At 38.1% G+C, this 17,233-nt stretch overlaps 1 protein-coding gene across 1 annotated transcript in view; it reads left to right on the top strand.

The window, feature by feature from the left end:
• Positions 1-17,233, top strand: part of fap (fibroblast activation protein, alpha) — a 50,559-nt gene that overhangs the window by 17,825 nt on the left and 15,501 nt on the right. The window contains exons 13-21 of the mRNA XM_084309506.1: positions 686-784; positions 1,870-1,940; positions 3,070-3,123; positions 3,245-3,369; positions 4,415-4,468; positions 5,666-5,764; positions 7,078-7,147; positions 8,474-8,668; positions 10,495-10,549. Of these exons, the coding sequence (XP_084165632.1) occupies positions 686-784; positions 1,870-1,940; positions 3,070-3,123; positions 3,245-3,369; positions 4,415-4,468; positions 5,666-5,764; positions 7,078-7,147; positions 8,474-8,668; positions 10,495-10,549 (822 nt within the window). The remainder of the gene's footprint in view (positions 1-685; positions 785-1,869; positions 1,941-3,069; positions 3,124-3,244; positions 3,370-4,414; positions 4,469-5,665; positions 5,765-7,077; positions 7,148-8,473; positions 8,669-10,494; positions 10,550-17,233) is intronic.

Here is a 17,233-nt window from a genome sequence, read left to right as displayed (position 1 = left end):
TGTGAATCACTACCCACTTTCAAAAACACTCTCAAAGAACTCCTACGGGAGACTGCAATTCAAAACTGGCCCCTACAAATGTCCTAACCCAGTTGTACAGTAAAGACCAAGTATGGCTTTGTCAGTATTCCAATGTACAGTGTGTCCCCCCCCCTACCCAACCCCCCCCCCACCTCCAATGTACAGCCCCACCCCACCTATACCCAACCTCCTCCAATGTACAGTTTCTATGTCAAATGTATGTCAGTATTCCAATGTACAGTGTACAGTGTGTGTGTCCCTACCCAACCCCCCCCCCCCACCTCCAATGTACAGCCCCACCCAACCACCCCCCACCTACCCAACCTCCTCCAATGTACAGTTTCTATGTCAAATGTATATACACTCTTTTTTCTGGATTTTTTTAGTATCACAAACAGTACTGTATTTGCAAATCTGGTATGTCATAAATGTATAGATGTAGCAGTACTGTCTATCTGTATGTCGTGTGTGTCATATGATGAATTGAAAATGGGGGACCCTGATGTAAACAAGACGAAAGTCTTTCTCTGGTCTGCATCCCCTTAACAATTGTATGTATTGAGCTGTACTGTACTGTACCCATTCTGCAATCTGTTAATAAACTTTTCAATCAATCAAAGAAGGTGGATAAACTAAAATAACTGAAGATGTCTTTTGTTTCCAGTATTCTCCTCTTCCACTGTTCTTCGCTGAGGATAAACTCAGCTTCTACAAAGTGATGAGTGACACACATGGCTACAAGCACATTCATCATATACAGAATGTAAGCATCTTGACATTTCTCATCTGGTGTCGAAGCAACATGGAGCATATACAGCTAATTGACACAGTATTAACAACATGTTACTTCATAGAGCATACAGCTAATGGACACAGTATTAACAACTTGTTAATTCATAGAGCATACAGCTAATGGACACAGTATTAACAACTTGTTACTTCATAGAGCATACAGCTAATGGACACAGTATTAACAACTTGTTAATTAGACCATACAGCTAATGGATACAGTATTAACAACTTGTTAATTCATAGAGGCGAGCATACAGCTAATGGACACAGTATTAACAACTTGTTAATTCATAGAGCATACAATGATACAGTATTAACAACTTGTTAATTCATAGAGCATACAGCTAATGGACACAGTATTAACAACTTGTTAATTCATAGAGCATACAATGATACAGTATTAACAACTTGTTAATTCATAGAGCATACAGCTAATAGATACAGTATTAACAACTTGTTAATTCATAGACCATACAGCTAATGGATACAGTATTAACAACGTGTTAATTCATAGCATATTATCGATCGATTGATCGTAGCGCAGGTCAATTGTGATAACGTATGAATGCATGTTGTCTATTTTAGGATTATTGTCTATCTTATACAAATTTTATGTCTGCACTTTATGCATTGCTTTTATCTTGTCAATTCTCTGCTCATTTATGCCTGTCTATATGTATGCCTGTCTGTGAAGCACTTTGGGCTGCAATTCTTGTATGAAAGGTGCTACACGTATACAAATAAAGTTTATTATTATAATAATAATAATAATAATAATAATAATAATAATAATAATAATAATAATAATAATAATAATAATAATAATAATAATAATAATAATAATAATAATAATAATAATAATAATAATAATAATAATAATAATAATAATAATAATAATAATAATAATAATAATAATAATAATAATAATTATTATTATTATGATTATGATTATGATTATGATTATGATTATTATTATTATTATTATTATTATTATTATTATATGAAAATAATAATGAATACATGAAGCCCATTATACACACATTGTCATTCTTAAAGGGGGAAGCAACACCGATCACGTCAGGAAAGTGGGAAGTTATCTACATCTCCAAGCTAACAAAAGACGCCATGTAAGTAGAGCTGCAGCCTGAGTCACGTTTACATCTGACAATATCATTATTATATGTTTTTTATATTATATCCATAATCATTTATACATTGTGTTCATGCCTTTTTTTCATGCATTTAGTATTCTGCATAGCTTAGTCTGTGATGTGATGTTAGGCAGTAAACAGGCCTCCCTCACAGGAAGGTCAAAGGTCAGTGAGTTCCCATCTAAAGTAATGGCCAGGCCTTGGTTTGAGAGCGGACTGAGGCTTTAACTGGTCAACTTAGTTTATTGCACCAAGGACTGCTATCTTGAGGAACATCTGCATCCTGCTATCTTATCTTAAATGTCAAAGAATGTTAAACATCTTGTTGACTTATGTGATTGATCTAAATGTGATGACTGCATGTTCCCGCTCTTTTCTTTGTGTAAGGAGACTAAATGACTAAAGGAGATAAGGAGCCTTGTGTCTTCACTTCTCACTATCTCTCTTCCTTTCCTCATCTCACTCGCTCCTTCTGCCTTTAAGCTTTTTGGACTTAATCTCGATATAACTAACTATATTTTGTCTATTGTCTTTTGTATTTTAGTATGGATCCATACTTGTAATAAACAATCATATTGAACTTTAGAAATCACCTCCTGATCATTATAATTTTGGACAGCAATTAAATATTCCTTTTTAATATCAATTAGTAAGCAGAGGATATCAAATATCCATCATTACATGCCATCTCCTATAGTATAGAGTAGAACAATGGTACTTAGATGCACCACTGCACTCTTTTTTGCACTTCACTGCACTTTTTTCTTTTCTTTTGTTTATTTTAATGCACTGAAAATCTATTTGTGAGAATGTACTGCTTTTCAGAATCAGAATCAGAAATGCCTTTATTCCTAAGTAGTTTTCACATACAAGGAATTTGCTTTGTTTGTTTTCGGTGTGACATTAACGGACAGACAGATAATAAAATAAAAAGGTGTATATATCCTATATCCTTTTTTTAATTCCAGAGAATCATTATTTTTTTATACTGTGCCTTCTTTTTAGTTTCTCTTTTCTTTTTTGTGTACAGCACTTTGGATCGCCTCCGTGTATGAAATGTGCTTCATAAATACATTTGACTTGACTTGAGACTTAATCTCCACAGATATTATGTCGCCAACGAGCACAAAGGAAAACCCGGAACTAGAAACCTTTATAAGTAAGTATAGTACAGACCGTCTCCTCTGATGTATAAATACACACATGGCGTGAAGATGTGAACGTTTCGCTGCGGCGATGATGTAAAGTGACACAAGGCCTTTGTTTTGTTTGTTCTCCAGGACGGCGGTGGGAAGCGGCTCCCCCGCTCCCCGGTGCCTCACCTGCTCGCTGGACGAGGACAGGTGTCAGTTCAACTCAGCCTACCTGAGCTGGGACGCCTCGTACTATCGGATGGACTGTTATGGTGAGTTGCCGCTCCACCAAACCGCGTCTCGTATTTTCATGAGCACTAGCCCGTCCATAGCTAACGTTAATGCACAAAGATAACAACATGTGAACCGTGGGTTAAAAAAATATATATATATATATATTATTGTCTATATTTATTGTAATGTATAATATAACCGATATGGCATTACAGACCCTCATCTGTGCCTTTGTTTACACTGTTTATTGTCCTCATTATGTTTATATTCAGATCAAATGTTATTGCCTATATTTATGTCTGTCTTCTATTACCCTGCCCATAGGGGAGGTGCAGCTCAGCTGCACCTCCCCTCCCCCTCCCCCATGCTGCTACGATGTTCCGTTTGGAAATGTTTTAGACAGCCCATGTATTTGCAGTTAAAAATCAGTCCATATCACATCAACCTGTATACTGTCTGTAGCTGAATGAACTAGAGCCGCTACTAATCATCATTTAAGTAATCGATTCGTGATCCAACGGTTATTCTATTGATTAATCATTGTATCTAAACGATGAATCAACAGACAATTGAAGATTTACATTTAAATAAACTGAAGTCCTGCTGAAGCGTGAACTTTGAAAGGATCTCTTTAGAGGTGTCTTGTCTGTATGTCTGTCTCTGCTGTACATGGTTGTCTCTCTGATGTCGTGTCTGTATGTCTGTCTCTGCTGTAACATGGTTGTCGCTCTGATGGCCTGTCTGTATGTCTGTCTCTGCTGTAACATGGTTGTCTCTCTGATGTCCTGTCTGTATGTCTGTCTGCTGTAACATGGTTGTCTCTCTGATGTCCTGTCTGTCTGCTGTAACATGGTTGTCTGTGTGTTCTGACACAAAACACATTCTGTGCCAACAGACAATAAAGAATGATCTTATCTATATATATATTATCTTTTATATTACTATATTGTATTTGTACTGTGAAGCTATGCATCCCCCAGTGACCCCCACCCTGTATTCCCCCCCATGCTGCTTTGACACCTGAATTTCCCCAAGGGGATCAATAAAGGATTATCTTATATTCACTATCTTTGGTTTCTGCAGGACCTGGGCTGCCTTTCTTTACACTCAGGGATAATAGGGGCTCAGAAGATTCAGGTATACAAATGTTTTTCTGTTTGTTTGTTTGTTTGTTGTTTCATCATGTAGCTCAACCTTAGCATCTTACTCACACTGTAATAAAGTCCTCTGTCAATTCATGAACACACTGTATAACCACACTGTATAACCACACTGTATAACACCACGCTGTATAACACCACGCTGTATAACACCACGCTGTATAACACCACGCCGTATAACACCACGCCGTATAACCACGCTGTATAACACCACACTGTATATTTGAATTATAAAAAAAATTAAAAAAATTAAAAATAATTATCATTCTTTCCAAAAGAAAAGAGGCATAGAAGCGTGGCTAACGCTAATGGAATGCATACCAGAGGTTAACTGCCTAAGAAAACAGGCACAGAGGCACTGAAAGAGGATTTCACCCATCAGGATTTTCCCCATCAATTAGTTTAGATTAGATTAGGTCCATTATCCATTATCCCTTACCTTCCCTCATCCCCTTTCCCCCCCCTATTTCCCTAGCCCTATTTTTTGTCCTGATTGTGAAGCGACCTTGGGTTCTATGAAAGGCGCTATATAAATTTGATCTATTATTATTATTATTATTATTATTATTATTATTATTATTATTATTATTATTATTATTATTATTATTATTATTATTATTATTATTATTATTATTATTATTATTATTATTATTATTATTATTATTATTATTATTATTATTATTATTATTATTATTATTATTTATTATTATCTAATGAACACACTAGACAAGACAAATATCAAGATGTATCCATCAGTGGACCAATTGCATGCTTTTGCAGAGGACAAGAAGCCTTCCGTTGACTCCTTCAGACATTAAGCACCCCCCACATCCCAAATGGAATGATACAAATTTTTTTTTTATAGTCGACTATCGGCTAATTTTGGCCAATCATAGTCGACTATCCAAATCCTTAGTCGGGGACAGCCCTACAGTATAGTAATATAGTGGCTTTCACTCTAAACCCAACCCGTCCCCTGAATGCCAGTTACTGTAGAAAAACTAAAGCCAAGTGATGCGAGTTTCCCAGTTGTTTCTTATATAAAAGGCTGAAACAACATCGTTTTGACATCCATGATATCAGTTGTACCGACCAATATTGATATCATATTGATACAATGAATAATTGTTCATTTGTTGCCGTGATTTCTGGCCGCGCCGTCTGTCTGTTTCAGAGATCAAGGTTCTGCAAGACAACACAGATCTGGAGAACATCCTCTCAGAGTTCCAGATGCCCACCCTGAGGCGCGGGACCCTGAGGGTCGCGGGGTTCGGTGAGACAAACGTTCTAACATATGTATTTTAGGAATGTCTGACTACTAAGTGTGTCTGACTCTTAACCACCAAAACCTGCACGGACTACGACTGTCATGGTTTTTGCTTTGTTTCGTATTCCTGTGATGGACAGCTGTCAATCACTGGCCTCTGTGGTTAATCGCCCCTTGGTAGGGCAGGTGTGTGGGCTTGATTGCGCCTGATTCAATGCAGCTATTTAAGTTGGAATCTCGCAGGGTCAGCTGCTTTCTCATTCCCCTTTGTGTTGGCTATCCTTCTGGCCAGGCTTGTTATAAGTGTAGTGCTGTTCTAAATCAACATTTAGCCTTTCTCTGTAGCCATTCTGGTTTTAGGATACTGGCTTATTTAGCACTTTGTTTTCTAGAAGCTGAGCCTTTTATTGTAGTGTGTTGCTTTTCATGACAGTTTTCTTTTGTTTCTTTAGAACCGTCATTAATCCACTACTACACATAAACTCCCTTAGTGGAGGTTTATTGTTATTTAAGTTCTTTGTATAAAATATTTATTATGACGTTATTCGGAAGTGCCGTTATGGCTTATTTAGTTTTTTCTATATTACCTCTTTATTGAGTGTTGTCCTATTTTTTGGACTTGATTTATTTTCTTAAATACTCATGTTGAGGCTTCCACCTGTAAAGGTTTTTTTTTGTCTGCTTAGCAGTTTAGTGGTTATTCGTTATACGAATAACTTAAAGAGTCCCTATTATTTGCTAGTGACCCAAACACCTACAGCCCTCACAACAACATATGACATATATCGTGCCAGTTAGGGTACCTTGTGTGTATACTGCACCTTGTGTATAATGCACCTTGTGTATACTGTTTATTTTTACTCTTACTCATAGTATATATTCAGATTAAAAATCTTTATTGCCTATATTTATTTTAACATCATATAACCGATAGGGCATACAGACCCTCATCTGCACCTTTGTTTACACTGTTTATTTTTCTCATATTTGTATATTCAGAGTTAATTATATTGGTCACACTGTTTATCTTTTCTCATATTTTTATATTCTGATAACATTTTATTGCCTATATTTACGTCTTTCTACTATTACCCTGCCCATACCTGTACCTCCCATTCCCCATGCTACTATGACGCCTGCATTTCCCCAAGTTATCTTATCGTACCATTATCATATCATATCTTGTCTTGTCTTGTCTTGTCTTGTCTTGTCTTGTCTTGTCTTGTCTTGTCTTGTCTTGTCTTGTCTTGTCTTGTCTTGTCTTGTCTTGTCTTGTCTTGTCACCACGTAAAACATGTCATAATCCTTTTCCCCAACAGACCTTTGGTATCAGATGATGTTACCCCCGAATTTCAAGAAATCTAAAAAGTATCCTCTTCTCATTGATGTGTAAGTAGTACATGACCTCCTGAGAGAAAGTAACCTCTTCTCATTGATGTGTAAGTAGTACGTGACCTCCTGAGAGAAAGTGCGTACTTCGCTGCAGCTGCCCCCACCCTCTGGAATGCCCTTCCCAACCATATCCGTCATGCAGACACTCTTTCATCATTCAAACAAGCCCTCAAAACCCACCTTTTTACCCTTGCTTTCAACCCATGAACTCCTTCCTCTCTCACCTTTTTATTTATCTATACTAAAACTGTATTGTATCGTTTGTTTTGTTAAAGCGCCTTTGAGCATTTGAAAAAGCGCTATATAAATCCAATGTATTATTATTATTATTACTGGGGGCTGTTTCAAGAAGGTGAACTGCTCAGTTACAGTAGCTGTATAGCTCATCAAAAATTAAATCAATTATTAGTAAACCTTTGAAAATACAGTAACAAATCATAAATCAAAGACAAAAAGCAGTAATAAAAATCCAAATATAAAACCATGATAAGAAATAAAATAACCAGAAGAAAACATTGTAGAATAATTATTATTAAAAAGCTTTTTCATAAAATGTAAAAGATGATACTCGTACTCCTCTGTCATTCCAAAGCTGAGGGGCCCTGATGGCAAAGGCCCTGCTTATCATTATTTCATTTCATTACAAACCTTTATTTCAACTCGTGAGACACTGAGGTTATCCTCATTTACAGTGATGATGATGAGCTTACAAAACAAGACACAGTTTATCAGCAATTTCATACATATAGACACAATAAATAAGAATAAACAATAAAAGAAATAATCAGCTAAGACAGTTACAAGTCGACACACAGAGATCATACTTTTAAATGCAGCAAGAGAAGGAAGAACCTTCAAGCTTCAGAATCAGTCGGAGGGCGTTAAGAAGCAACCAGTCATTTGAACGTGTAGAATAGGTTCCAAGATTCCATTCCAAAAATAAACAAATACCAATGATAGTTCCGGCTACTTGGGTTATTCTACTTCCTCAAAACGTGCCCAAGCCTCTGTACCTCACCTCAACACAATACGACAGCGGCTCAGGAGGTAGAGTAGTAATCAGAAGGTTCCTGGTTCGATTCCCGCTCCTCCCAGGCAGCTTGTCGAAGTGTCCTTGAGCAAGACACTTAACCCCTAACTGCTCCCAAGGTTGGCCCCTTGCATGGTTTGCCTCCGCCGTCGGTGTGTGAATGTGTGAGTGAACGGGTAAAAATTTAAGGAACAAATTGTAAAGAGCTTTGGATAAAAGAGATATATAAATGCACCATTTACCATTGAATATATGGTGAACTGTGACCACATGGCCGGCCGCTCTCCCTGCAGGTACGGCGGCCCCTGTAGCCAGAAGACGGACTTCCGCTTCAGGCTAAACTGGGGCTCCTACCTCGCCAGCACGGAGGGTGTCATCGTCGCCAGCTTCGACGGGAGGGGGAGTGGTTACCAAGGTGACGAAATAATGCACTCCATCTACCAACGCCTGGGAACGTACGAAGTGGAAGATCAAATAACGGCCGTGAGGTGACGTGCATTTAGAGCTTGAACGCCGACGCCCCCCCCCCCCCCCCCCTGTGACCACAGTATGTCGGGAGATGAAATGTGTTTGTTTATTGTTTATTGACAAGGATCACCATTAGCTAACGCAAAGACGCCAACTAGTATTCCTGGGGTACAACATGACACAATTAAAACATCACACAGACCAAAGAAACACACAATCAAATGATAGCAGAACACATCAAGGTAACAACAATTTCACATGGCTCTACATTATCACTTTCATATTCATTGGCTCTGTTGTAAGTGAGATCTCAACTTACTTTTAAAGCTAGCTATATCTTGTATTTAGCTTATGCCACTTGAAAGACATTTCCATGCCCAGATAGCCCTATATATAACAGTTATTTTCATGCTTTTGGATTTTGCACGGGGTAGACTAATCAACCCTCTACTTGCCCCTCTGGTGAAATGCATGTGAACATGTGTGTTTCTTGGCGACTGCGTGGATGAGCGGAGTCCATGTCGTACTAGTTCTATCTCTGACGGCAGCCATTGTGACACCATCACCATCGTCACAAAAATGAAATCAACCTCCATACTGTCTTTTACTATTATGCACTCTGCTACTAAGGAACCTACTGTGCCTATATTACTGTATACATACTAGGGCTGTCCCCGACTAAGGATTTGGATGGTCGACTATGATTGGCCAAAATTTGCCGTCAGTCAAAATTGGTCAAAAAAAAAAAAAAAAAAAAAAGTATAATGTTTAAAAAAAGAAAATTAATATATATATATATATTTTTTTATCATTCCATTTGGGCTGTGGGGGGTGCTTAATGTCTGAAGGAGTCGACTGAAGGCTTCTTGTCCTCTGCAAAAGCATGCAATTGGTCCACTGATGGATACATCTTGATATTTGTCTAGTCTAGTGTGTTCATTAGATGGGTGAAATCCTCTTTCAGTGCCTCTGTGCCTGTTTTCGTAGGCAGTTAGCTTCTGGTATGCGTGCCATTAGCGTTAGCCACGTTTCTAGGCCTCTTTTCTTTTGGAAAGAATGATAAAAAAATATATATATATATTATAATTTTAATTTTTTATATATATTCGACTAAGAGGTTGGCTGGTCGACTACGGCTCCTTTCGACCGATTAGTCGACTAATCGACTAATAGGGGTCAGCCCTACTACATACTACGCTAGTATGTCTATACTATTATTCACTTTGCTACTAAGTAATCTACCTAGCCTATACTACTACCTACTATGCTAATATGTCTATATTAATACCTACTATGCTAATATGTCTATATTACTACCTACTATGCTAATATGTCTATACTACTACCTATGCTAATATATCTATATTACTACATACTACACTAGTATGTCTATACTATTATGCACTTTGCTACTAAGTAATCTACCTAGCCTATACTACTACCTGCTATGCTAATATGTCTATACTACTACCTATCATGCTAATACTACAATACTACTATGCACTCAAGACTGTAGCACTCAAGGTCAACACTGTTTTACGAACAATCTTACCGACCCTTACCTGCTAGAGTAAGCCCTTCCTGCTGACCTGTTGTACAGAACTTAACTTTGGATAAAAGCGTTCAGCTAAATGACTAAATGTAAATGTAAAACCATCATTAGAATGTTCAGTTCTGAACATTCTGATCTTGTTTGTGAGGTTGTACTCGTGAACGGGTTGACATTTAAATAATTAAGGTAAATCTCATCTTTCTTTTATAAATATCTAGTTTGTTTGTGGCACATGAAAGTTTAAAATGTTTTATGTTTATTGCTTTGTTGTTGCTGTTGTTGTTTGTCCTCTAGACAATTCATTGACATGGGCTTCATAGACAAAGAGAGAATAGCCATATGGGGCTGGGTAAGTCTGGTCTCTTATCTATTGTACCTATTTCTGGTTTTTGACATGCGGGTTCCAAGTCAATGGGTCTCATTCCCCAACGGATTTACGACAAAAAATTTCCTCTTAGGCAGATTTCTGCCCATTTAAGACATATTAGCACGAGTATTTATGCAAATTAGCTGTCGTCAGCTTGTGACTGCAACTTGTTCCTGTTTGCGGACGACTCAGCCCTGCTGGTCTCTGACAAGAACAAGTTACAGGTTGAAAATGCCCTCAGCTCGGAACTAGGCAAAATCTGCATATGGCTCGCCGACAACAAACTATCATTACACATGGGCAAAACAGAGTCCATTCTCTTCGGTTCAAATAACAAACTCAGCAAGACCGACGGCTTCTCGGTTACAGTGGGTGACAATATTGTCACAAGGAAAGATGAAATTACCTACCTGGGTTCTATCTTAGAGGCTAATCTTTCCTGTGACAAAATGGCATCCAATGTAATAAAAAAAGTCAACCAACGAACTCGATTCTTGTACCGGATCTCCTCTCTTACTTACTTACAGTACTTAGGCCCATCGCTCCCAATGGAGCATAGCCCATCTACGAGGATCTCCTCTCTGGTAAACAAGAATACCCTGAAGACTCTGGCAAGAGCACTGATTCAAGGGTACTACGACTATGCTTGCACCTCATGGTACCAAAGCACCTCAAAGGCACTAAAAAACAAATTACAAACATCTCAAAACAAGCTAGTCAGACTACTGCTTGACCTGACTCCTAGAACCCACCTCACCCCTGCCCACTTTGACAACCTAGGATGGCTTAGAGTAGACGACAGAGTACAGCAACTTGCAATGGGCCTGGTCTACAAGATACACTACGCGACCAAGGTACCCATGTACATGTCAAAATACTTCCCAAAGGTCAGTGAATACCACGATCACAACACCAGAGGGAGCTCCACAAATCATGTTTTTTTTTTTTTATACTTTATTGTGTCAAACAAAAACATTTTACATTTAGGTATAGTAAGTGTACCCACATACACATACACAACTGCACCTGTCCATACCTACATACGTACATACCCACACAAATGTACATACGCATATTCCAAATCTTTTTTTTTTTTTTTTTTTGTACCCATCACCCATACAAAAAACAGGAGACGAAAACACAAACAAAGGGGCGAGCACCAGCATAGATCCCGGACCGGCACACATCCAACATCCATCCCTACCCGTCCCCACACACACACAAGAAAAACAACAAACAACAACAACAATAATAACAGCAAACAAATAAGAAATTAATAGAAAAAAGAAACCAACCAAAAAACTAAAAATTTAAATAAAATAATAATAATAAGTAAAAAGGCTTGAATTTTCATTGTAGGTATACAGTAGCTGTAGGCCTAAGGGGTGTTCCCCAACAATTGATCAGTAGATCATCACTGTTTCCTGTTACTTAAAATCTTCCTTAAAGACTGATCTGTCTGTCAACTAGTACCCCTCCATAGTTTAAAGAGACCCCATCTTTTTCCCAGCATATTTTCATTCTTATTGATTTTGTAGGTTACCTTTTCCATACTATATATGTCCTCTACAGTTTCTAACCATTTGTTTACTTTCGGGGGTTCAAGTTTTTTCCAAGCTCTTGTAATTTGTTTAAGTGCTGCAGCTCTCAAAATAAAAAAAAAGGTATAGTTCTTCTTTTTGTAGGTTTTTGGGGCGTGTTCCTAAGAGTATATCATGTTTTTCTATACCCACTTCCTTAAACATCTGTTCCATTATGTCTAGAATATCTGACCAGTAGATTTGAATTTTTTTACATGTAAAGAAAATATGTGTATGGTCAGCATTCTTCTCCCCACACTCCCTCCAGCAGCCGGGATCATTTTGTGCGTATTTGGACATACTCGATGGTGTTCTAAAGTACCTCATATTTATTTTCCAAGCATACTCCTGCCAAAAGGGTGATTTTATGTAATGGAAGATATCTTTAAAGCTTTGATTACACTCCTTATCTGGTATGTTTGTTTTCAGTTCCTTCTCCCATTTATTTTTAATATAGCTTAAATCTTCAATTTTGTTTTCTTGGAGCATTTTGTAAATTTGTCCAGTTGTATTTTTGAGGTTATGGCTTTGTTGAGTCTTTATCATGTATTTCAGTAGGGGGTGGAGATCTTCAAGAGTTTTAATTTGGACTTTTTCTCTTAAGTAGCTTCTTACTTGCAGGTATCGGTGAAAGTGATTACTAGGACAGGCATATTCATTAGCTACATTTTCAAAAGAATCCACTCCTTCATTGTACATTTGATAGAAACGTATGAGGCCCTTAGCTTCCCATGTCTTAAAAAAACCGTCAATACTGTTTGGAGAAAAATCTGGGTCCCATGCTATTTGTCTTAAGCAGATCATTTCTTGTTCCTTAATTTTATTTATTTTACATATTTCCCTCCAGATTTTAAATGTGTTATATATAGAGTAATTGTGTATTTTGATCTGTGCTTTTTTATATCTGGAGAAGATCAATGATTGTGTATTTTGATCTGTGCTTTTTTATATCTGGAGAAGATCAATGTGCTGAGTGATTCCACTAGATTCAACTCAATTGACTTCCATTTGGGTCTCATCTCGTTTTTCATCCATATTAGAATCGGTTTTACCTGTGCTGCGTAATAATAATTAATTAAATTTGGTAATGCTAGTCCCCCTCCTTCTTTTTTTTGTTGCAAGATTTTGAGTTTGACTCTAGGTTTCTTTTCATCCCATATACATTTTCTCAGCAGCCCCTCCCAAACGTTGAAACATTTAGGTGTTATGTATAATGGCATGTTTTGGAATAAAAATAGAAAACGTGGCAAGATGTTCATTTTAATAATATAAATTTTTTCAAATAAAGTGAGAGGTACAATTTTCCACCTATTCAGATCTTCCTTTACAGAGTTCTCCAAACTTCCATAATTACACTGATGTAGATTGTCTAGGTTATTAGGTATAGTTATTCCCAGATATCTCACTTTGTTTCGGTCCCATTTAAAGTTAAACTGTTTTTTGAAGTCTTTCTCCAAGTGGTCAACTACTTCCATAGCTTCAGTTTTATTTAAATTAAGCTTATATCCAGACAGAACTCCATAGTTTGTAATTTCATCGAGTAACTCCGGTAGTGAAATATATATATCTGTAAGATACACTATGATGTCGTCCGCGTACAGTGCTAGTTTATGTTCATCTTCCTTTATTGTGAGACCTTTTATCCTCATATTTTTCCTTATGCTTTCGGCTAAGGGTTCTATGCATAAGGCAAATATTTGGGGCGATAATGGGTCCCCTTGTCTTGTCCCCCGTTTTAAAATAAATTTCATAGAGAGTGTCCCATTCACTCTTACTCTTGCGTTAGGTTCTTTATATATTCCCTTAATCAATTTAATAAAAGTTTGGTGGAATCCAAAATTCTCACATACTCCAAATATGAAGGGCCATGACACCCGATCAAAGGCTTTTTTAGCATCTAATGTCAATGTCAGCATTTGTTGCTTTGTTTGTACTGCATAATCAATGATATTAAGAGTACGCCGCACATTGTCGCTTAGGAGACGATCTTTAACGAATCCTGTTTGGTCCAAGTTAATTATATTAGGTAGTATATGTGAGAGTCTGGTTGCTATAATTGATGTGAATAATTTTTGATCTACATTTAAGAGCGATATTGGTCTATACGATGCACAGTCTGTCGGGTATTTTCCTTCTTTAGGTATAACAGTAATGATGGCAGAATTCCATGTGTCCGGCCAGTTTCCTGTTTGTAGGATCTCATTAAAAACTCTACATAAGATGGGAGTAACTAGGTATCTAAACTCCCTGTAGAATTCGTAAGTAAATCCATCACTTCCAGGACTTTTTCCCGGTTTACCCTTCTGGATGACCTTTAGGATTTCTGTCTCTACTATTGGTTGTACTAATTCATTATTTTGTTTAACGGACACTGTGGGAAGGTTTAAAATATCTAGGTATTGTTTAATTTTCTGTGGGTCCACACCTATTGTGTAGAGGTTTTGATAATAATCCTTAAAACATAATGCTATTTTCGATTTCCCCCTCTTATATGTGGAGTTGTTATCCATAATAGTGGCTATTGCAGTTTTTTCTTTCTGTTTCTTTAGTTTAACTGCTAATATTTTCAGTGCTTTTGGGCTGTTGTCATAATATGTTTGCCTACAGAGCATGAGATTCTTTTCAATGTCATGTATTTCTATAGTTTCCAATGCTTTTTTAGCTACGTTCAATTGTATCTGTACTTCTTTGTTCCTCCCTTTCTCATGTTCTTCTTGTAGTTTTTTTACTTTGTTTTCCAGTACCATCTTTTCTCTATCTCTTTGCTTCTTTTTCCAGGATGAATATGCTATGATTTCTCCTCGTATTGTTGCTTTTGCAGCTTCCCACAGTATTGTGGATGTCACTTCTCCATTGTCATTGATCTCAAAGTAAGACTTCATGCTATGTTTTATTTTCTCCTTGAAGTCCTGGTCGCCAAATAGGGAGTTGTTTAACCTCCAAATCGTTTCCCCTCGTTCCATCTTCAAGTTTAATTCCATTATGATTGGTGCATGGTCTGCTATAGTTATAGGTAATATTTCACATTTTGTGACCTTTGAAATCTCATTTTTAAACATAAAGAAGTAATCTAGTCTTGAATAGACCTTATGTGCATTGGAATAAAAGGTGAAGGCCTTGCCTTGGGGATGTAGACAACGCCAAACATCCAAAAGTCCCAACTCTATTTGGGTTTTTCTTAATAACACTGCCGCTTGTTCCGATTTATGTTTTATTCTACTTTGGGTGTCTACCTTCTGATTCATCACCAAGTTGAGGTCTCCCCCCATTATGAGTGTTCCCTTCACCTCTGTCATTATCAAGGATACGATTATTTTCATTAGATCTGCTCCTTTTCCAGGCGGATTGTAGACATTAATCAAAGTTATTTGTTGTTCTTCTATTTCCCCCGTAACCAAAACATATCTTCCTTCCTTATCTCTAATACATTTTTCTTTATTAAAAGTGAGGTTATTTTTTATGAGGATTGCCACTCCTCTTTTTGCTGATGTGTGAGAGGAGAAGAATACTTGGGCTGAGGCTAATTTCTCCAACTTTGCATGTTCCACTTTGGTCAAGTGTGTTTCCTGAAGGAAGATTATTTCTCCTCCTTCCTTCTTAAGTTTTTGCAGTATCCTCTTCCTTTTTATTGGGTTATTTAGGCCATTTGTATTGAGAGAGATTAATTTAAGTGTCCCCATTGCACTGCTTTTGAGGCTCTTTTCTTATATATGTATTCAAAACCTTTAACCAAAAAAATAAAAATAAAAAAAACATAGATAACTGAAACTTTGTGTACAAGAACACAAACATAAAACACAAACATAACACCCAACAGTGAACTTCCAATTTCTGCAACCTCTAACCGGTTACAGGAGATATTCCACATTATTAAGGTTATGTGGAAAGAGGGGTTCTGTATCGTTAGTGGCTTAGCTTGGCATCACACTGCACTATCTCGCGTACGTGCACGCGTACTGAATAAACCACAAATGTACCTCTAATACCAGTATTAGTCTGACCACACCCCTCATCAGCTTACCTTCATAAGCAGGTGTGTGGTCACCTGCTCTCCTCCTTCTCGCTTTCACCACAAGGAAGAAGTGCCTCGGTAGATCCCCACACTTGACACCATGATGGAAGAAATTGGATTAGGAACAGCTTGGGAAACAAGGATACGTTGACATCATATCTTTATTTTCTCTCTCACTATTTTTCGAGAAAATACGGCGATATTGTCTTCGTACTGGAGTGTCTAGAAGATGATGATCATTCTAAAAACCCTCCACCGGTTTTCGTATTGGGAGCACGCCGCTGCATGCTTCTCAACTGCAGTTCCTTGCTGTGTTTGTTGGGGTGAAACCTGTCAGGCCACAGCTGAACTGTCGGACATGCCGCTGTTGTGAGAAGCGGTGCGTTCCAGGTTGGGTGAGTAGTGTTTGCTGGCGGGCTCCACTTGTCTGTTAGTGCTATGGGGGCTACTTGACAAAGTTTATGGAAACCGGCCCCAGGCTAGGGTCCTTTGTTTAGCCGCCTAGGCGACAGAAGGCCTTGGTCTGGAGACCATTATAGTTTTAACTAGTGGGCCGCGACCATTGACACTGGTGATCCCTGTGTGTTCTGGACGAGTGGATTCTCTCTGTCACCGTGTTAAGGCCCCATCTTTCATATCCAAATGAGAGTATTCCTTCACGAGGGGATATGTGCATGTAATGTGCGATAGCGGCAGATTCATGTTCGAAGTCAGCTACACAGGCCAGTTGGTACTGTGCTGATTCCGCCGGATGTGGTAAAGTCACCGTTGTGAAGCGGTGTTGACGTCTTGTTTTCTCTTTTCTCTTAAAAAGTGAGGAGAGGTTCAGAACGGCGGCCTGTCTGGGTGAGTGTTATGTCATTGTTTACATGTTCATAGCTTACGGTTAGCCAGTCAGCTGTTAACTGCTGCGTTAGCCTGCTGGATCGCTGCATGGCCTGCTTAAGGCCTACTATTAGCCAGTCAGCTGTTAGCTGCGGGGCTAGCATGTCGTGGTCGCTAGGTAACATTAGCTTGCTGCTATGGCCATGGCTGGCGCGGGGTAGCTTAGCTTCTCGCGCGCCGCCGGGAGCT

This window comes from Notolepis coatsorum, assembly GCF_963971535.1.
Source record: "Notolepis coatsorum genome assembly, chromosome: 3".
Taxonomy (NCBI): Eukaryota; Metazoa; Chordata; class Actinopteri; order Aulopiformes; family Paralepididae; genus Notolepis; species Notolepis coatsorum.
The sequence above is the reverse complement of the archived record's forward strand: the minus strand, read 5'-3'. Positions and strand labels throughout refer to the sequence as shown.